Source organism: Pseudophryne corroboree, chromosome 3 (genome assembly GCF_028390025.1).
Source record: "Pseudophryne corroboree isolate aPseCor3 chromosome 3, aPseCor3.hap2, whole genome shotgun sequence".
Taxonomy (NCBI): domain Eukaryota; kingdom Metazoa; phylum Chordata; class Amphibia; order Anura; family Myobatrachidae; genus Pseudophryne; species Pseudophryne corroboree.
In genome coordinates this window covers 107,906,634-107,929,187 of record NC_086446.1, presented here as the reverse complement: position 1 = coordinate 107,929,187, position 22,554 = coordinate 107,906,634, and the positions used below count along the sequence as shown (strand labels likewise).

General features: G+C 48.5%; 1 protein-coding gene across 1 annotated transcript in view; it reads left to right on the top strand.

The window, feature by feature from the left end:
• The window catches only part of LOC135054923 (uncharacterized), an 88,392-nt gene that overhangs the window by 35,208 nt on the left and 30,630 nt on the right, over window positions 1-22,554 (top strand). Inside the window, exons 2-7 of the mRNA XM_063958406.1 lie at window positions 4,864-5,015; window positions 6,700-6,731; window positions 7,499-8,476; window positions 8,668-8,880; window positions 8,956-9,082; window positions 15,070-15,243. Coding sequence (XP_063814476.1) covers window positions 4,864-5,015; window positions 6,700-6,731; window positions 7,499-8,476; window positions 8,668-8,880; window positions 8,956-9,082; window positions 15,070-15,243 — 1,676 coding nt within the window. The remainder of the gene's footprint in view (window positions 1-4,863; window positions 5,016-6,699; window positions 6,732-7,498; window positions 8,477-8,667; window positions 8,881-8,955; window positions 9,083-15,069; window positions 15,244-22,554) is intronic.

Genomic DNA, 22,554 nt, shown 5'->3' with positions numbered 1-22,554 from the left:
GCACTCCCTGATTGGCTGAAGAAACCCACTTAGACAGAAGTCAAAGTGGGTTTCTGGCATTCGTGGGAAGGTGACCCATGTGCAAACATGGGTCCCCTTTCAGTTCGTGGTCGGGACACCGTTTTTTTTTATTTATTCAAGTACGTGGATTAACCCTGGATTTGCCGAGGAGCCTGGACCCATGGATCTGGTGAGTAGAATTTCTTCAACAGGTAGCCCTTGGATTCTACTGGAGAAGAGGACCGACCTGCGTGAGAACATAAGGTAAGTATGTATGTATGTGTGTATGTATGTAATAAAATTATACTTTCACGGTGTGTGTGTCTTGTGTTTTTTTGGGTATTTTTTTAGTGGTAGTACTACAGGTACCAGCGGGCCCGTTTTTCCGCCGCATGCTGGTACTTGTGGTTCTCCAAGTACCAGCATGCGGGGGAGGCTTGCTGGGACTTGTAGTACTGCTACTAAAAACAATATCTTTTCATTATCACAAATGGCTATCAGCCTCCCCATCCGCAGCCCATTGGATGGGGGGGGACAGCCTCGGGCTTCACCCCTGGCCCTTGGGTGGCTGGGGGGGGGGGACCCCTTGATTGAAGGGGTTCCCACTCCCCCAGGGTACCCCGGCCAGGGGTGACTAGTTGGATTTTTGATGCCACGGCCGCAGGGCGCTGTATAAAAGTGACCCCCGGTTGTGGCATTACCTGTCCAGCTAGTGGAGCCCGGTGCTGGTTTTAAAAATACGGGGGACCCCTACTCTTTTTGTCCCCCGTATTTTTGGGACCAGGACCAGGCGCAGAGCCCGATGCTGGTTGCTTAAATATGGGGGAACCCCTGTCATTTTTCCCCCCATATTTCTGCAACCAGGATCGGCTCAAAGAGCCCGAGGCTGGTTATGCTTAGGAGGGGGGACCCCACGCATTTTTTTTTGTGATTTTACATTGTTTAATTAAAAAAAAAATAAATAAGAACCCCAGCACGGATCACACAGATCCGGCCGAGATTGATTGTAAAAAAAAACGGCAGTGTTTTGCTAATCACTGCCGTAAAAATAGGTAAAAAAAAAACGAATTACATCGACATCGGAAGCAAAGAAAAATACGAATACGACAGCTTAGTAAATCCATCGTAATCAATTCAAAAAGTTGCAGTTTTACACTGTCGATGTCATTCGTGATTGAACTTTGACCTATTTTCGGAAATTACGAATCTTAGTAAATATACCCCATTGTCTTTCCTAGGGATGATCCTCGACACAGAAGTGCAGAGGGTATTTCTACAGGTGGTAAAAGCGTTGGTGATACAGACGATGGTCCGTGATGTCTTGAGACCTGCCCGGGTATCGGTTCATCAGTGCATTCGCCTTATAAGGAAGATGGTTGGTTGCCTCCTACGAGGCTCTACAGTACGGAAGATTTCATGCACGGTCCTTCCAACTGGATCTCCTGAACAAGTGGTCGGGATCTCACCTGCACATGCACCAGTGGATACGTCTGTCGCCGAAAGCCAGGATTTCACTCCTGTGGTGGCTACAGCTGCCTCACCTTCTCGAGGGATGCAGGTTCAGGATTCAGAACTGGATCCTTCTAACCACGGATGCAAGTCTCAGAGGTTGGGGCGCAGTCACCCAAGGGGAAACCTTCCAAGGAAGGTGGTCATGTCTGGAATCCTTTCTTCCAATAAACATTCTGGAGCTAAGAGCCATGTACAACGGTCTTCTACAAGCAGCACATCTTCTGCAAGATCAGGCCATTCAAGTGCAATCGGACAATGGGGGTCATTCCGAGTTGTTTGCTCGCTAGCAGATTTTAGCAGCATTGCACACGCTAGGCCGCCGCCCTCTGGGAGTGTATCTTAGCTTAGCAGAATTGCGAACGAAAGATTAGCAGAATTGCAAATAGAAAATTCTTAGCAGTTTCTGAGTAGCTCGAGACTTACTCCTACACTGCGATCAGCTCAGCCCGTTTCATTCCTGGTTTGACGTCACAAACACGCCCTGCGTTCGGCCAGCCACTCCCCTGTTTCTCCAGACACTCCCGCGTTTTATCCTGGCACGCCTGCGTTTTTCCGCACACTCCCAGAAAACGGTCAGTTTCCGCCCAGAAACACCCACTTCCTGTCAATCACACTCCGATCACTTCAACAATGGAAATTCTTCGTTCGGACGTGAGTAAATCTACTAAGTTTTGTGCTAAAATACTTAGCGCATGCGCACTGCGTACCATGCGCATGCGCATTTTCGTCTTAATCGCTCCATTGCGAAAATCGGCAACGAGCGAACAACTCGGAATGACCCCCATTGTAACAACGGTGGCCTAGATAAACCGGCAGGCGGAACGAAGAGCAGGGCTGCAATGTCGGAGGTGACAAGAATCCTCCTCTGGGCAGAAAAGCACGTGGTGGCACTGTCAGCAATCATCATTCAAGGAAGCGGGCTTCCTCAGCAGATACTATCTCCATCCAGGAGGGTGGGGTCTCCATCCGGAGGTGTTCACGGAAGTAACAAGTCTTTGGGGTGTACCTCAAATAGACATGATGGCTTCCCATCTCAACAAGAAGCTTTGGCGGTACTGTTCCAGGTCGATAGACCCGCAAGCAATGGCGGTGAACGCCCTGGTAATTCCGTGGGTATTCAAGTCAGTGTACGTGTTCCCTCCACTTCCACTCATTCCAAGGATTCTAAAGCTCATAAAGAGAACAAGAGTTCAGGCAATCCTCATTGCTCCGGACTGGCCGAGAAGGGCTTGGTACACGGATCTTCTGGAAATACTGCTGGTAGATCCAAGGCCTCTTCCTCTTCGAGAGGACCTTCTGCAACAGGGGCCGTTAGCTTATCAAGACGGCTACGTTTGACGGCATGGAGGTTGAACGCCAAATCTTAGCTAGGAAGGGCATTCCAGGCTAGGAAAGGAGTAACGTCAAAGCATTACCATCGCATTTGGAAAAAGTATGTGTCTTGGTGTGAATCCAAGAAGTTTCCTACGGTGGAGTGTCAACTTGGACGGTATCTCCTCTTCCTGCAAGCAGGTGTGGATGTGGGCCTGCGTTTGGGATCCATAAAGATCCAGATTTTGGCTTTATCCATTTTCTTCCAGAAACAACTGGCTTCCCTCCCTGAGGTTCAGACTTTCTTGAAAGGGGTTCTGCACATCCAGCCTCCCTTTGTGCCTCCTACGGCACCCTGGGATCTTAACATGGTGTTGCAGTTCCTGCAATCGAATTGGTTCGAGCCTTTACAGGAGGTTGATGTCAAGTTTCTTACGTGGAAGGCTGTCACTTTGTTGGACTTAGCTTCTGCTAGACGTGTGTCGGAATTGGTGGCTTTGTCTTGTAAAAGCCCCTACTTAATCTTCCATGAAGATAGAGCTGAGCTCAGGACGCATCAGCAGGTTGTGTCGGCTTTTCATATCAACCAGCCTATTGTGGTGCCAGTAGCTACTGACTCCTCAATTCCGTCAAAGTCCTTGGGTGTTGTAAGGGCTAATTGAAGAGGACTGCTCGTCACAGGAAATCGGACTCTCTGTTTGTGCTGTATGATCCCAGGTATCCTGCTTCTAAGCAGACAATTTCTCGCTGGATCAGGTTCACTATCCAGCATGCTTATTCTACGGCAGGATTGCCGTGTCCAAAATCAGTTAAGGCCCACTCTACTCGTAAAGTGGGTTCTTCCTGGGTGGCTGCCTGGGGTGTTTCGGCTTTACAACTTTGCCGAGCGGCTACTTGGTCAGGGTCGAACACATTTGCGAAGTTCTACAAGTTCGATACATTGGCCTCTGAGGACCTAAAGTTTGGGCAATCAGTTCTGCAGGAGCCTCTGTGCTCTCTCTCCCATTCTGGGAGCTTTGGTACATCCCCATGGTACTAATGTGGACCCCAGCATCCTCTAGGACGTAAGAGAAAATAGGATTTTAATTACCTACCGGTAAATCCTTTTCTCGTAGTCCATAGAGGATGCTGGGCGCCTGCCCAGCTCTTTGTTATCCTGCAGTTGTTCTTTGGTTCAGTACTGCTCTGTTCTTCGTTGAGTACTGTGTTGTTATTTGGTTAAGTATGGTTATTCAGCTGTTGTTGAGTTTTCAAGCTTGTTAGCTTAGCTTGGTTTGCCCATACCTCCCAACTGTCCCGATTTTCGCGGGACAGTCCCGTTTTTTGGGGACTGTCCCGCTGTCCCACCCGCGGGCCGCAGAGTCCCGCGGTGGGTGGGGGGGGGCAGTTGGGAGGCTTTGTCTGTCGCTGCCCTGCTTAGCAGAGCAGCGGTGAATAGACGCTGTGCGCATGCGCACAGCGTCTATTCACTGAAGTCAGAGGGAGAGGGGGCATGCCAGCGGCTCACAGAGCGCTGGGCATGACCCCTCAGTGACGAAAACGGGGGCGTGGCTCGCGATCGTGGGTACTCCCGTGAAGCCACGCCCCTCTTTCTAAGGCAACGCCCCTTTTTCTTAGGCCACACCCCTTTTCCGGGAACGCGCACGGCTTTGCCGCGCGTGTGTCCAGCTTTAGAAAAAAGAAATGTTGGGAGGTATGGTTTGCCTTGTATGTGTGAGCTGCTGTGAATCTCACCACTATCTGTGTAAATTCCTCCTCTTGAAGTTGTCCGTCTCCTCGGGCACAGTTTCTATACGGAGTCTGGTAGGAGGGGCATAGAGGGAGGAGCAAGCCCACACTATCAAACTCTTAAAGTGCCCATGGCTCCTGGTGGACCCGTTTATACCCCATGATACTAATATGGACCCCAGCATCCTCTACGGACTACGAGAAAAGGATTTACCGGTAGGTAATTAAAATCCTATTATTATACGCCTCCCTTTAACAGCACACATTTTAAGCACTTTTGGGTGGATCATAATGATGTCCATTTGCTCATAGGAAGCTGCGAGACGAGAGAAGAGGCGTCTTCTAGATGCACAGCGAGGAAAGTGCCGTGTGCGCCTCGGCTGTCACTTGGATGAGTGGTGTGCGCTGAAAGATCATTTGGGCTTCTCGCTGCACTCTCAGCTTGCCAAGTTCCTGCTGGACAGGTAAGCTCTCACATAAAGGAACCCTTTCTGTTTTGCAGCCTTCAAACTACGGGGACAATTTAATTTCCTGCTAATTGTTTGCCTGACTGAATCTGTGCAACACCCGCTGCACTTTACGGCAGCGGAATCTCGCACAAAAGTCGGGACCTTTTGTGCGAATCGGCCGGCCGAAGGATGCAAGACAGGTGCAGTTGCTGGCGTTTAAACAACGCGGCAACGGCAATTTGCACCCTTTGCCGGCAATTGAATTTCCTCTATGGCTTTCTGAGGGTGTGTTATCTGCAAGAATACTGTATGGAAGTGTAACTATTTGTTTTAAATAATGCAGAGAGCAAACTCAAACTGTAAGGTCTTAATTTGTTTTAGTTGTCTTCGTAAATAGTTGCTCACTGTCAGTTTCCATATTTCTAAAGACGATCCTTCTGTATCACGGATGTGGGTTGCATAAAAGTAATTGCAGCAGCATTGTATTTATGTGAAATTAACAGTAACTGTCATACAGTAGTATATAATTGTCTTTATAATCAGTGTGTACAGCACAGTACCTCTTACTTAAAGGAATACCACTGTGCCAGACAGGGGCGGATTGGGAACAAAAAGCGGCCCTGGAAAATTTGTACTAGTGGCCCCACATGGGCTGCACCAGAGGTGTAAGCCATGGGCCATGGCAGCAGCACACGCCCCCCAAGACTTTCCAGCTAGTGGGCATGTCCAGCATCAAGGGGGAAGTTAAAAATAAATAAAATTAAATATTATGAGCACATTATATGATACACCTTCAGAATTTAGGAAACTGTATCATTCTTTAGAAAGATATATTTTCTTGCTTATTACACCAACCGTATCCCAATCACTATTCACTCAATCTTATATGTCAGCCAAGCAGGCAGACAGAGCATACACTAGATCATCTGCAATCACAGGCTAAGTGGCAAAGTAATTTTCATATATGAAAATTATTTTGCATCTTATTCATTATGTCGATAAAAAGGACCACATGTCCTCAAACAAAAAAGGCCCCATGGGTGCGTCGGCCCACCGGGAATCTTCCTGGTGAACCCTATGGCCAATCCACCTCTGGTGCCAGATCACAACCTGCAAAAGCAGACATTTTGGCTGACACTGAACATAATAGTATGAATTTTTATTGTTTCTCAGTCAGCCACTAGGGGATACTGGAACATGCTGACACTGGGGTATAGTGTTGGAGCCATACTACTTTTTTTATGCAGCATATCTCTGGTCAGAGAAGAGTATAATGTAAGATTCTGTGGGGCAGATGCAGTAATCCACTGTGTTTACCCCATGTGGCTGTAGTTAAGGGTTTAACACCCAGAGCTTGTCAGTTATTAGGCAATTCCCCTGCTATCCCTAAGGGATATTTGACAAAGACACAGGACATTACCTATCTAGGAAGTTGGAGTGCATTCCGCTCCAGGGCATGTTATGCAGTTGATGTCAGACAATCATAACTAAATACCCCACTCTTTGTCATGTTATGGAATAGTGGTGAAGCCATGGCTGAGCGGATATTTGCTATATAGACGTCTTTTCATTTTGATTATTAATTACACATTATATGAAAACAATGATAAATCAGTGCCCCAGTGAGACACGTAGTGGACCACTTATACAGTATCACATTAGCTTATGACTCAACTGCCTAAACTCTATTTCTTTACAGTTACAGAGCAACCACCAGCCCCAGGACTCCAGGTAAGCCGGATCCTACTCTACTAGCCACCCAGCTATTGCTTCATAGATTGGCTCATCATGCGTATCTATTTATCAATTAATATATAAAATCCCATAGTGACTGGACTGCTTTATATGATAAAAATAGATTATGCCACCACCAGTCACAAAACATTTCAAATAAGCAATTTGAGTAATTTCAATGACATCTGTAGAAAATGGTTTAAGGACCTCATTCAGGTTGGATCGCAAATCGCGATCCAACCACCATAATTACAATGACGATGTGGGCCCCACTGTATTTGCGAACGCCTCTGCCTGATTGGCATGTAGAGCCGTTTATGGGGTGGCAACACTCCGTTTCAAAGACAGAGCGCTATGGGGGTGGTGGCTTCCGAACGGTGGCGTGGCATCGGCGATTTCAGGGCGGCTCAGTGTGACATCATGATGTCACACGTAGCCGCTCCGATCAAAAAGATGGCGGCTGGCCTCCTGCCGTCGCAGCCAGGCTTCTCTAATTTCTGCGACCGTTCACTAATTGCGGCGCAATTAGTGCGGGTCGCCGATGGGGGGCGGCGGTTAGCTTACTGGGCGGCCTTGCCCTGCGATGGGCAGCCCCCAGCATGCGAGTCAAAGGATTGCAAATTCTGCTAAAAAGCAGAATTTGCAATCCTTACTGAATAGGGTCCTATGTTCACTGTTCATCTTTACATAAAGCTAGCTCATTGTCCTTTTAGCACCACTTGTGTACAGCCTTAATTATTTATCACTTAACTATCTTTCCGCAGTTCCAGCAGCAATCACCCTACTTCCTGTTTCTCCTGCGTCTTCCCCAGTCCCAACAGCGACTACCCACCTTTCTGTCTCTCCCGCATCGTCACCAGTCCCAACAGCGATTGCCCACCTTCCTGTCTCTCCCGCGTCTTCCACAGTCCCAACAGCGATCACCCACCTTTCTGTCTCTCCCGCATCGTCACCAGTCCCAGCAGCAATTGCCCACCTTTCTGTCTCTCCCACCTCTCTCCAACGTCTGGTGTTTTCATGTCATCAACATGGTAGAAAGTGTGATTCTCCCCCCACTATCTTGTCACCACCAAATTCTGAGGATGCCCCAGAGACCCCTGTACTATTGTGGGGGTGCAGAGAAGGCCATCAGTTCCATTGGGATCCACGTGATAATGCCACTGATATGGAAACACATTTTGCAGATATTACTAGTAATAAAAAAGTTCAAAAGAGTCCTTCTACAGAGGTGGACAGTCCAACAGAACAGGAGAAAGTCCCAGAGATACCTACAGAGGAGAGGCTGCTAACTAATACAGAAAATCAGGCTGAGACTGTGCCTAACCAGATTACAGAGAGAGTGCCTAGTAATATTGTTATACCAGAAAGACTATCCAAGATTGATAGAACTGTTTCTGAGAGTGTTGATGAGCCCGCAGGAACATCCAATGATGTAGAGATCATATCCGAGAGTGTTAACATAAATAAGGAACTGAGTGAGAACATAGGCGAGAGACAGCAGAAGACCTCTCGAAATGAAGCTCTGAATACTTCTGTATTGGAGAAGAGAGAGGAACATGTAGGGAATGATGAGGGACTGTACCATAGTGCAGAACGTGAAAGAATACTGTATTCGGCATCGGAGGACAGAGATCCAATAGATGAAGAACCTGGTCCTCAAAGAATTGCCGTTGCTGAAGGCTCATCACAGGAGAGCACCTCCATAGACCTAACAAGGAGAAGGCCTGACCTACCTCATTCAGGTGAGACTTTTGTGACCGATTCTCCTCACTGCTTCTGTATTTTACCCTAACCTCATTCTCGTCTGTTTTATATCTCATATTTCATTCTTACTGATATTTTCTACTATTTTTTTGTTCATCCTCATTTTGATATTGTCATGCTTTCTGCCATTGCGCCTTAACACTTTTGTCCTTTTCCACTTCCCCCCTAGGTCATGGAAGTAAACCTCAAAGAGGCGATTTACAGGTGTCAGAGTCCTACCTTGAAACCATAACTGTTGAGCCAAAGGCAGGGTTTTATGTTCCCTTTAGACGGTCTCTTTGTGGTCGGAAAGGGTATAGGATGAAATCAGATGAAAGGGAACAAGTTTCATCTGCCGCTGCTCAGTGCATGGGGATGGGCAGAGTTGCTGATCAGATGCAAGGTGAGACACAGTTAGCAACACATTCACTGAGGTCTTCTAATGGTTACCAACTCTAACTAAAGCTGCATCTTGTAGGCTGCGATATGGAGACACGTCTTGGGGCAGATCAGAACATAGAAACATCCACAGAGATTTGTGTCATACAAGATACCATGGAAGAAGAGGTCATCGATCAAAAAACGTCTTCAGAGGACTTGGAATGGTACGAGATTGTCATAAAGAAAGCCTATAAATGTACTATTATACAGGGAGTTCAAAAAGTCCATCTGCAGTGACTGTGTGCTAAGCAACATTAATTTCCATGAAATGGAAGAGAATTTGTTACGTACTTACAGTATGTACATCAAGTGTTGTCCCTCCCTGGCCGTACACAGCTGCAGAGGAGATCTGCAGCCAGAGACAGCGCTCACTGTGGAGGAATTTTTCGAACTCCCCGTATATGCACAAAATATAGTAATATAATATATTTTCTCTAGTATAAGGGATATTGGGGAGGCTTAGTACGATGGGGTATAGACGGGGTCCAAAACGAGCTGGTGCACTTCAAATTTCTTCACTGGGTGTGTTGGCTCCTCCCCTCCATGCCCCCTCCCACAGGCAGTTTAGAAAAAAGTGCCCTCAGGAGAGGATGCACACTCTGAGCTCCAGAGAGTTTTCTTCAGTTTACTTTAATTCTTTGTTATTTTCAGTATGCTGTTTGGGTAACCGTATACCTGCACCGTGGGAGTTATGGTGGGGACGGTCACCGGCCTTACGAGGTGTCAGAACCGCTTCCCCACTGCAGGACAACCGTCCTGAGAGGTTGTTTGTTCAACGGGGCACTGCACCTTAGCTGTCGCAATCGCAGCACGCCGCACACCCCTAACACTAGCCTGAAGGTGACTACAGTGATGAGTACAAACCGGGGACCCCGCTAGGGGGTCCCCCAGTTCAAGGTGCGGCTGACACGCAGCGGAGGCATACGGGACCCTCCTAGGGGGGACCTGCTATAGCCCTCTGTGTAAACTGGCTAGCGGTGGCTTAAACTAGCACTTGTGTGATGTTTTTAAGCTATTTAGGAGACATTGCCAGTATAAAAAACTCTGTAGCTCCGTCGCCATTGAGGGGGGGGCGGAGCTACCTCAGCGGGACCAGCTTCCTCTGCTTACTACAGCAGCAGCAGGCTCACACAGCTCCTCCTGACACTCAAGACACGCTGGAAAACTGGTACAGGGTGTAGCAAAGGGGGAGAGCCGCTATTGTACACAATCTGTGTCCTATGCAGGACAGAAATAATATGTTTTCACTGTGATATAATAAGCTGACAGCCTCACTGGGGCTGTGTAGCTGGGGTGTGCTGGTCTTCTCTATATATCTCCCTCTCACATACAGTAAAAGCAGGCTTGCTAAGTATTACTGTATGTGTATGGTGTATGTCATTGTGATTTACTGTGAACATGGGTAAACACAAACTATGCAGTGTATGCCACACCAGATTCTCTCCCTTATCATCTGATTCTGTTTCATGTGAACAATACAGCCAATCTTCACAACTCAGTGTGGGGGCTGGGGGAGAGGGTCAAGAGCCTTTCTGGCTGTGGGCCCTTAAAAATATGATGTCTGATATGTCATCACAACTCACTGCTAATGTTCAAAAAACTCAGCTACTCCAACAGGCTGTTGCAGCCTTAGCTGCCAGGGCAGATGTTACACAGCACCCCCCCTCCCCCCCTACTCACTCAGGACCACAAAAGCGTGGTTTACCTGCTCTACTCTCCGATTCAGATGAAGATATACAGGAGGATGGGGAGAACTTGGATCCCGTTAGGGGTGATTCCACTTCTGCTCAGGGTATTGAACCCTTCATTCTGGCTATACGGGACGTGTTAAAACTCCCTCTAAAGGACGCTGCGTCACAGCAGTTGTTTTTCTTTACACAGAACAATCCTAATGTAACTTTCCCTGATTTTGCAGAGTTAGATGACCTGTTTAAGGTAGCCTGGAAAAATCCAGACAAAAAATAGCAAGTGTAAAAAAGATTTAGTCACACTTTTTCCCATTTGCTCCTGAAGGTTGGAAATTCTGGGAAGAAATCCCGTGGGTCTCTCGACTGTCAGAAAAAGGCGGTGCTCCTTCCCCTGGTTCCTTTACCATAAAGGACCCTGGGGACAGGAAAATAGAGACTACACTAAAGTCTATCTACACAGCAGCAGGTGTATCGCAAAGGCCGGTCATAGCGGGTTGCTGGATGACCCATGCCATTCACATGTGGGCCTCTCCGGGAATATGTCTTTGGTCACTACGGTGACTCTCCTGAGGAGGATACGCAAGTTACGATGCAACAGGCTAACCTAAAGTTGGTCCAGTCCCACGTCATTGTTCCAGTACCAATACCACAATGGGGAAAGGGTTATTACTCCAACCTGTTTGTGGTACCGAAGCCTCGGCAAGGTCCATTTTGAATCAAAGGTCCTTGAACCCTTATCTCATGGTTTTCAAGTTCAAAATGGAATCCTTAAGAGCAGTGATTGCGGGCCTGGAAGTACAGAAATTCCCTGGATATCAAGGACGCCTACCTTCATATTCCAATTTGGCCACCTCATCAGGCTTATCTGAGGTTTGCCCTACTGGATGATCACTACCAGTTCCAGGCACTACCCTTCGGCCTGTCCACAGCTCCGAGGGTATTCACAAAGGTAATGGCGGAGATGATGTTCCAGCTCCGGGTCCAGAGGGTCAATGTTGTCCCTTACCTGGACGATCTCCTGATAAAAGCAAGATCCAGGGAGCTTTTATTGCTCCGAATCGACCGCACTATCCAACTTCTGTCACACAATGGGTGGATTCTCAATTTACAGAAGTTCCACCTGGAGCCACCTCAGCGGCTCCTGTTCCTGGGGATGTTACTGGATACTGTGGCCCAGAAGGTGTTCCTCCCCGGGGGACAAGGTGAGCACACTTCAGGAGATCGTCTGCATGGTACTCTGACCTGCTCGAGTATCTATTCATCTTTGCATAAGATTGTTGAGGAAGATGGTTGCCTCATACGAGGCGATCCAATATGGGAGGTTCCATGCCAGAACATTTCAATTGGATCTCCTGAGCAAGTGGTCCGGATCTCATCTACAGATGCACCGGATGATACGGCTGTCGCCTCAGGCCAGGTTTTCCCTCCTGTGGTGGCTGCAGTCCTCCAATATCCTGGAAGACCGGAGTTTTGAGATTCAGGATTGGATCTTCCTCACGACAGATGCGAGTTTTGAGAGCATGGGGAGCTGTCACCCAAGAGGCTCAGTTCCAGGGCATGTTGTCAGCCCAAGAAGCCCTCCTTCCTTTCAAGTTGGCAAGGAGGGACAAAAAGCAGAGCCTGCATGCAAGAGGTATCAAAGATACTCCTCGGGGTGGAAAGAAATGCAAGAGCAGTGTCGGCAATTTTCATTCCAGGAGTGGACAACTGGGAAGCGGACTTCCTGAGTCGTCACGATCTCCACCCGGGGGAGTGGGGGCTCCACCATCAGGTGTTTCAGCAGATCATCGACTGGTGGGGCTGCTTCTCGACTCAAGTGCTCCAAAAAGACAATCCCTGTCTTTTCCTAGCAACTGCCGGTTTTTGTTTGTTTATAAGGCTTCTCGACTTAACAAGAAGCTTCACTGCTATTGCTAACGAACCAGGGACCCTCAGGCGAGGGCAGTGGATACACTGACGTCTCCTTGGCCTTACCGGCTGGTCTACCTGCTTCCTCCGATTCCGTTGTTCCCAAGGGTGCTCAAGCGAATCAGAAATGAAGGAGTCCAGGCAATTCTGATTGCCCCGGATTGGCCTCGGAGGGCGTGGTACTCGGATCTTCTGGACATGTCCGTCGAAGACCCTTGGCCTATACCTCTCAGAAGAGATCTTCATCAACAAGGACCGTTCGTCTACCCGGACGTACGGCGACTTCGTTTGACAGCATGGAGGTTTAACGGAACATCCTAACTCACAAGGGCCTTTCCAAAAGAGCCATTGCTACCATGGTTCAGGCCAGGAAACCTGTGATGTCAAAACACTATCATCATATCTGGAGGAGATATGTCTCTTAGTGTGAGGAATGCTCGTATCCGCCTGCGGAGTTCCACTTGGGACGTTTCCTGCAAGCTGGTGTGGATAAGGGCTTACGCCTGGTTCCATTAAGGTCCAGATTTCGTCCCTCTCAATTTTCTTCCAGAAGAAATTGGCAGTATTGCCAGAAGTGCGGACCTTCTTGCAAGGAGTACTTCACATTAAACCTCCTTTTGTGCCGCCCACGGCACCCTCGGATTTGGATGTAGTTTGGGAATTTCTACAGTCCTCCTGGTTTGAACCTCTGATGATTGTAGTAGACAAGTACTTTACATGGAAGACTGTGATGTTACTGGCACTGGCTTCTGCTAGACGTGTCTCAGAATTGGGGGCCTAATCGTGTAAAAGCCCTTCTTGGTCTTTTACGAGGACAGCGTGGAGCTCAGGACCAGGCAGCAGTTCTTGCCGAAGGTTTTCTCTGCGTTCCACTTGAATCAACCTATTGTGGTTCCGTCAAGTTCTGGCACGTCTGCTCCTCCGGAGGCATTGGAAGCTGTGCGAGCCTTGAAGATCTATGTCAAGCGAACGGCTGGGATCAGAAAGACGGATTCCTTGTTCATGCTCTATGATGCTCAGAAAAAGGGTTGTCCTGCTTCGATGCAGTCCATTGCTCGTTGGCTTAGACTTACTATCTGGCAGGCCTATGTGTCGGCAGCCTTACCTGTTCCTAAGTCTCTGAAGGCCCACTCTACATGATCGGTGGGCTCTTCCTGGACGGCTGCCCGTGGAGTCTCGGCCCTACAACTATGTCGAGCAGCCATCTGATCGGGGAAGAACACTTTTGTAAAATTCTACAAGTTTGATACCCTGGCCAAAGAGGATACCCAGTTTGGGCAGGCGGTACTGCAGAAGTCTTCGCACATTCCTGCCCGTTCTGGAAGCTTTGGGACGTACCCATCGTACTAAGTCTCCCCAATATCCCTTATGGATGCTAGGGAAAATAGGATTTTAATTACCTAGCGGTAAATCCTTTTCTCATAGTCCATAAGGGATATTGGGCACCCGCCTCAGTGCTTTGACTTTTCTGCAGGTTCTCTTGTATGGTTACCTGTTCAGCTGTTGCTGTTTGTTGTTTCCAGCCGTTGCTGGTTGTTTTATGTTCGTGGTGTGCTGGTGTGTAAATCTCACCACTTATTCTTATGCTCCTTCTCTCATATGTCCTTTCTCCTTCGGGCACTGTTTTACCTATAACTGCCTGTGGGAGGGGCATGGAGGGGAGGAGCCAGCACACCCAGTGAAGAAATTTAAAGTGCACTGGCTCCTTTGGACCTCGTTTATACCCCATTGTACTAAGTCTCCCCAATATCCCTTATCGACTACGAGAAAAGGATTTACCGGTAGGTAATTAAGATCCTATTATTTGGTAAGGCTGGGATTGTGGGGGGAGCATTTTTACATGCATGACTCCTTGTCTATTAGTTTGATAAAGGACATTGCATTGTGTTTGAAAAAAAGTAGAAGATAAAAAGGAGAAGAACTTTCATGCAAGTGTGTATCGAGAATTCTGTTTTGGTACGAGAACTTACAGAAATACCTAAAATAATTGTACTGAAGGTATAGTGGTCCTTCAGCATGTTCAGTTTTAAGGTTTTCTACCCATCCAGCTGGTGTGTGATATACGGGTGTAGAACTGGTGACCGGCGGTCTCCTGACCGCCGGTCACCTTACCGACGCTGGGATCCCGGCAGCATACCGACGCCGGGATCCCGGCGGGGAGGGGCGAGTGCAGCAAGCCCCTTGCAGGCTCGCTGCGCTCGCCACGCTGCGGACTCGGTGGCGACCTGCGGTCGCCACGGGTTCTATTCCCTCTCTATGGGTGTCGTGGACACCCACGAGTGGAAATAGTCCCTGTTGGTCGGCATGCCGACCATCGGGATAGTGAGCCGTCGGGCTCACGGAGGAGGTCATGTGACTGTCAGTCAGCTGACCGGCGGTCACATGAATACCACCCGTGATATACAGCTGTTCTTGCATTTTGGCGGCTACCCTCTTCTATAGTCTCAGTTGTTGCATACCAACCAAAGAAAACCATAGGCAAGGCTGTATAGCCCATCGGCATGTTCTATTCCAGCACCTCCAGCCGCCTAATTGTAATACGTTATTCCTTACAGTTTAGCTGCTGTTGGGGAACAGGAGGACCCACATCCGGGGAATGAGGAAGCAGGAGAGCTGGCTCAGAATCCAGGAGCAGAGCTTGCGCTATGGCCGAAGCTGGTGGGGGAGCCATACAGCATTAGAAGCTTGGAGCAGCCAGACGGCCAGTGCGGAAGCCACATGGTGAACCGGTAGGGAAAAGCTCACAAGTTTATGCTGAAGCATTTCTGGTAATTATCTGTGAGGGGTTATCACTGGAATTAGTAGAAGCAATTGTTCCAATAGACAAATTTCCTTTCAAGGGATGGAGGCAGGAGGAAGTGTGCACTGTAATAACAGGAGGACAATACCGTAGCACTTGTATAAAAGGAACAGTAAGGATTGTTTTCCAAATGCAAAATAAGCAAAGGTGCCACACAATTCACAAATGCATCTATTGGATAATGAGCGTGGAGCAAGGAGCATGGCACTGTTCACGTTGGGAAGGGCACACAGTACAAGCATTCTACGTGATCATATCCCTAAACACACCCTCTACACCCCATGATGCTCACGGAAATCTGTTGTCCTGAAACACAAAATCTGGGTGTTACACCGTGGCTGCAGAGCATTCTTGCATACTTTTAGTGGCTGGTAAGAAAAGGGCGTGGGCCCGATGTACGCCATTGTGTCCCCACACCTGCTGGTGGGCCATAAGGACATCATTCTCTATGATGCCCTGTTCTGCCCATTGACTTAGGGAAGTAGCCATCCTGCGCAAAAGCCGCTTGCCCTCTCCCCAGGAGTGAGTGCGCGATGACACCCCAGCATTTGGCAATCTCCCAGAATGAAGGGTGAGGCAGGCTGGCATTCAGCAACAAGCTCCATGCCGTCCAGCAGCTCAGAAAGGGCATACACAGCCTCTCATACATGAGACATCATAAGTACAAAGGGACTGCAGTTGTGGCGCTTTGGTAATGATCTTTATTGTGTTTTTCTCTAACGTCCTAAGTGGATGCTGGGGACTCCGTCAGGACCATGGGGAATAGCGGCTCCGCAGGAGACAGGGCACAAAAATAAAGCTTTAGGATTAGGTGGTGTGTACTGGCTCCTCCCCCTATGACCCCCCTCCAAGCCTCAGTTAGGTTTTTGTGCCCGTCCGAGCAGGGTGCAATCTAGGTGGCTCTCCTAAAGAGCTGCTTAGAAAAAGTTTTTAGGTTTTTTATTTTCAGTGAGTCCTGCTGGCAACAGGCTCACTGCATCGAGGGACTTAGGGGAGAGAATTTCAACTCACTTGCGTGCAGGATGGATTGGATTCTTAGGCTACTGGACACCATTAGCTCCAGAGGGAGTCGGAACACAGGTCTCACCCTGGGGTTCGTCCCGGAGCCGCGCCGCCGACCCCCCTTACAGATGCTGAAGATTGAAGGTCCGGAAACAGGCGGCAGAAGGCTCTTCAGTCTTCATGAAGGTAGCGCACAGCACTGCAGCTGTGCGCCATTGTTGTCACACACTTCACACCAAGCGGTCACGGAGGGTGCAGGGCGCTGCTGGGGGCGCCCTGGGCAGCAATATTTAATACCTTTATGGCAAAAGAATACATCACATATAGCCATTGAGGCTATATGTATGTATTTAACCCATGCCAGATATCTAAAACTCCGGGAGAAAAGCCCGCCGAAATAGGGGGCGGGGCTTATTCTCCTCAGCACACAGCGCCATTTTCCTGCTCAGCTCCGCTGTGAGGAAGGCTCCCAGGACTCTCCCCTGCACTGCACTACAGAAACAGGGTAAAACAGAGAGGGGGGGCATTTTTTGGCGATATTTTGATATATTTAAGCTGCTATAAGGAACAACACTTATATAAGGTTGTTCCCATATATATATTATAGCGCTTGGGTGTGTGCTGGCAAACTCTCCCTCTGTCTCCCCAAAGGGCTAGTGGGGTCCTGTCTTCGATAAGAGCATTCCCTGTGTGTCTGCTGTGTGTCGGTACGTGTGTGTCGACATGTATGAGGACGATGTTGGTGTGGAGGCAGAGCAATTGCCGATAATGGTGATGTCACCCCCCAGGGAGTCGACACCGGAATGGATGGCTTTGTTTATGGAATTACGTGATAATGTCAGCACATTACAAAAATCAGTTGACGACATGAGACGGCCGGCAAACCAGTTAGTACCTGCCCAGGCGTCTCAGACACCGTCAGGGGCTGTAAAGCGCCCTTTACCTCAGTCGGTCGACACAGACCCAGACACAGACACTGAATCTAGTGTCGACGGTGATGAAACAAACGTATTTTCAAGTAGGGCCACACGTTATATGATCACGGCAATGAAGGAGGCTTTGCATATCTCTGATACTGCAAGTACCACAAAAAGGGGTATTATGTGGGGGGTGAAAAAACTACCTGTAGTTTTTCCTGAATCAGAGGAATTAAATGATGTATGTGATGAAGCGTGGGTTAACCCAGATAGAAAAGTGCTAATTTCAAAAAAGTTATTAGCATTATACCCTTTCTCGCCAGAGGTTAGGGCGCGCTGGGAAACACCCCCTAGGGTGGATAAGGCGCTCACACGCTTATCAAAACAAGTGGCGTTACCGTCTCCTGATACGGCCGCCCTCAGGGATCCAGCTGATAGGAGACTGGAAACTACCCTAAAAAGTTTATACACACATACTGGTGTTATACTGCGACCAGCCATCGCCTCAGCCTGGATGTGCAGTGCTGGGGTCGTCTGGTTGGATTCCCTGACTGAAAATATTGATACCCTGGATAGGGACAGTATTTTATTGACTATAGAGCAATTAAAGGATGCTTTCCTTTATATGCGAGATGCTCAGAGAGATATTTGCACTCTGGCATCGAGAGTAAATGCGATGTCCATATCTGCCAGAAGGAGTTTATGGACGCGACAGTGGTCAGGTGATGCGGATTCCAAACGACATATGGAAGTATTGCCGTATAAAGGGGAGGAATTATTTGGCGTCGGTCTATCGGATCTGGTGGCCACGGCAACTGCCGGAAAATCCACCTTTTTACCTCAGACCCCCTCCCAACAGAAAAAGACACCGTCTTTTCAGCCGCAGTCCTTTCGGTCCTATAAGAACAAGCGGACAAAAGGACAGTCATATCTGCCTCGGGGCAGAGGAAGGGGTAAGAGAGGGCAGCAAGCAGCCCCTGCCCAGGAACAGAAGCCCTCTCAGGGTTCTGCAAAGCCCTCAGCATGACGCTGGGGCCTTACAAGCGGACTCAGGAGCGGTGGGGGGTCGACTCAAGAATTTCAGCGCACAGTGGGCTTGCTCACAGGTGGACCCCTGGATCCTGCAGGTAGTATCTCAGGGTTACAGGTTGGAATTCGAGAAGTCTCCCCCTCGCAGGTTCCTAAAGTCTGCTTTGCCAACGTCTCCCTCAGACAGGGCGACGGTATTGGAAGCCATTCACAAGCTGTTTTCTCAGCAGGTGATAGTCAAGGTACCCCTCCTACAACAGGGAAAGGGGTATTACTCCACGCTATTTGTGGTACCGAAGCCGGACGGCTCGGTAAGACCTATTCTAAATCTGAAATCTTTGAACCTGTACATACAAAAATTCAAGTTCAAGATGGAGTCACTCAGAGCAGTGATAGCGAATCTGGAAGAAGGGGACTTTATGGTGTACCTGGACATAAAGGATGCTTACCTGCATGTCCCAATTTGCCCTTCACATCAAGGGTACCTCAGGTTCGTGGTGCAAAACTGTCATTATCAGTTTCAGACGCTGCCGTTTGGATTGTCCACGGCACCTCGGGTCTTTACCAAGGTAATGGCCGAAATGATGATTCTTCTGCGAAGAAGAGGCGTATTAATTATCCCTTACTTGGACGATCTCCTGATAAGGGCAAGGTCCAGAGAACAGCTGGAGGACGGAGTAGCACTAACCCGACTAGTGCTGCAACAACACGGGTGGATTCTGAATTTTCCAAAATCTAGGTTGACCCCGACGACACGTCTGCTGTTCCTGGGAATGATTCTGGACACGGTTCAGAAAAAGGTGTTTCTTCCGGAGGAGAAAGCCAGGGAGTTATCCGAACTTGTCAGGAACCTCCTAAAACCAGGGAAAGTGTCTGTGCATCAATGCACAAGAGTCCTGGGAAAGATGGTGGCTTCTTACGAAGCGATTCCATTCGGCAGATTCCACGCACGAACTTTTCAGTGGGATCTGCTGGACAAATGGTCCGGATCACATCTGCAGATGCATCAGCGGATAACCTTATCGCCACGGACAAGGGTGTCTCTTCTGTGGTGGTTGCAGAGTGCTCATCTGTTAGAGGGCCGCAGATTCGGCATACAGGACTGGGTCCTGGTGACCACGGATGCCAGTCTGAGAGGCTGGGGAGCGGTCACACAGGGAAGAAACTTCCAGGGAGTATGGTCAAGCCTGGAGATGTCTCTTCACATAAATATACTGGAGCTAAGAGCGATTTACAATGCTCTAAGTCTGGCAAAACCCCTGCTTCAGGGTCAGCCGGTGTTGATCCAGTCGGACAACATCACGGCAGTCGCCCACGTAAACAGACAGGGCGGCACAAGAAGCAGGACAGCAATGGCAGAAGCTGCAAGGATTCTTCGCTGGGCGGAAGATCATGTGATAGCACTGTCAGCAGTATTCATTCCGGGAGTGGACAACTGGGAAGCAGACTTCCTCAGCAGACACGATCTACACCCGGGAGAGTGGGGACTTCATCCAGAAGTCTTCCACATGATTGTGAACCGTTGGGAAAAACCAATGGTGGATATGATGGCGTCCCGCCTCAACAAAAAACTGGACAGGTATTGCGCCAGGTCAAGAGACCCTCAGGCAATAGCTGTGGACGCTCTGGTAACACCGTGGGTGTTCCAGTCAGTGTATGTGTTCCCTCCTCTGCCTCTCGTACCAAAAGTACTGAGAATTATATGGCAAAAGGGAGTAAGAACGATACTAGTGGCTCCGGATTGGCCAAGAAGAACTTGGTACCCGGAACTTTAAGAGATGCTCACGGAGGATCCGTGGCCTCTACCTCTAAGACGGGACCTGCTTCAACAGGGACCGTGTCTATTCCAAGACTTACCGCGGCTGCGTTTGACGGCATGGCGGTTGAACGCCGAATTCTAAAGGAAAAAGGCATTCCGGAAGAGGTCATTCCTACACTGGTAAAAGCCAGGAAGGAGGTGACTGCACAACATTATCACCGCATTTGGAGAAAATATGTTGCGTGGTGTGAGGCCAGGAAGGCCCCCACGGAGGAATTTCAACTGGGTCGATTCCTACATTTCCTGCAAACAGGATTGTCTATGGGCCTCAAATTGGGGTCCATTAAGGTTCAAATTTCGGCCCTGTCGATTTTCTTCCAGAAAGAATTGGCTTCAGTTCCTGAAGTCCAGACTTTTGTAAAAGGAGTACTACATATACAGCCCCCGGTTGTGCCCCCAGTGGCACCGTGGGATCTTAATGTAGTCTTGGATTTTCTCAAATCCCATTGGTTTGAGCCGCTCAAATCGGTGGAGTTGAAGTATCTTACATGGAAAGTAACCATGCTACTGGCCCTGGCTTCAGCCAGGAGAGTATCAGAATTGGCGGCTTTATCATATAAGAGCCCATATCTGATTTTCCATACGGACAGGGCAGAACTGCGGACGCGTCCTCATTTTCTGCCTAAGGTGGTGTCAGCGTTTCACCTGAACCAGCCTATTGTGGTGCCTGCGGCTACTAACGATTTGGAGGATTCCAAGTTGTTGGACGTGGTCCGGGCATTGAAAATATATATTTCAAGAACGGCGGGAGTCAGAAAGTCTGACTCACTGTTTATATTGTATGCACCCAACAAGATGGGTGCTCCTGCTTCTAAGCAGACGATTGCTCGTTGGATTGGTAGCACAATTCAACTTGCACATTCTGTGGCAGGCTTGCCACAACCTAAATCTGTCAAGGCCCATTCCACAAGGAAAGTGGGCTCATCCTGGGCGGCTGCCCGGGGGGTCTCGGCATTACAACTCTGCCGAGCTGCTACTTGGTCAGGGGCAAACACGTTTGCAAAATTCTACAAATTTGATACCCTGGCTGAGGAGGACCTTGAGTTCTCTCATTCGGTGCTGCAGAGTCATCCGCACTCTCCCGCCCGTTTGGGAGCTTTGGTATAATCCCCATGGTCCTGACGGAGTCCCCAGCATCCACTTAGGACGTTAGAGAAAATAAGAATTTACTTACCGATAATTCTATATCTCGTAGTCCGTAGTGGATGCTGGGCGCCCATCCCAAGTGCGGATTGTCTGCAATACTTGTACATAGTTATTGTTACAAACAAATTCGGGTTGTTATTGTTGTGAGCCGTCTGTTCAGAGGCTCCTACGTTTGTCATACTGTTAACTGGGTTCAGATCACAAGTTATACGGTGTGATTGGTGTGGCTGGTATGAGTCTTACCCGGGATTCAATATCCTTCCTTATTGTGTACGCTCGTCCGGGCACAGTGTCCTAACTGAGGCTTGGAGGAGGGTCATGGGGGGAGGAGCCAGTGCACACCACCTAATCCTAAAGCTTTATTTTTGTGCCCTGTCTCCTGCGGAGCCGCTATTCCCCATGGTCCTGACGGAGTCCCCAGCATCCACTACGGACTACGAGAAATAGAATTATCGGTAAGTAAATTCTTATTATTACATAGATTTACTGAGGACTTATATGTTATCTATCTTAAAGACTATATATATATATATATATATATATAATATGTACTAGCTGGAGTACCCGGCGATGCCCGGGATTTTAAGAATGCCTGTTTACAAAAATAAATGTAAATGTTAAACACACAGTATAAATAACATTGTAGATAGCTGAACACCCGTGCTTTACTACGGGATGAGGATGGTAAATTAGAATTAGACACTTACCTTGAAAAAGAACCTGGAATAGGTTTGAAACGCGTTGGTCTGGCGTGAGGGAATTTTGGTGCGGCGTGTGAGTGATCTAATTACCTCCAGCAGTGTTGTGCTTCCCGGGGGCTATCTGACTGCCTAAACATCTATTTTGAAAACGATTGTTCTCAAAATGAGCTGAGGAGAATTTCTGTGAGAAGAAGCTTAGAGGAAAGATATCATTGCATGCAAGCTGACAAGTCAAATACAGGAACGTAACTATGACTGTATTACTGTTATGAGGCAGTGATTTTAGGAGTTCCTATTGCCACTGTAGTAGCGCCCATACGTGATTTGTACTTACTTTCTGTACTGTATGCTTTTGTGTGGGTGTGGGGACACCCTTATTTTGTGCAGATCTGTTAGGCAGCTGTGGAATTGATTGCGCATTTTGAACAAACCCTTAATTGTCTTGTAATAGAATGATAATAGTTCGTTAATTTACGTTGGTTGGGGATCTAGTATATAGGCATAGCTTGCTTCCCTGATGCACTTTGTGTAGTGGTCGGACCCCTTTTTGGTTCCCCAAGGGACCCTGCTCTTCCCACTATACAACTCTCAGTCTGTGGCTTCCTGCTGCCTCCATTCCCCTCCTC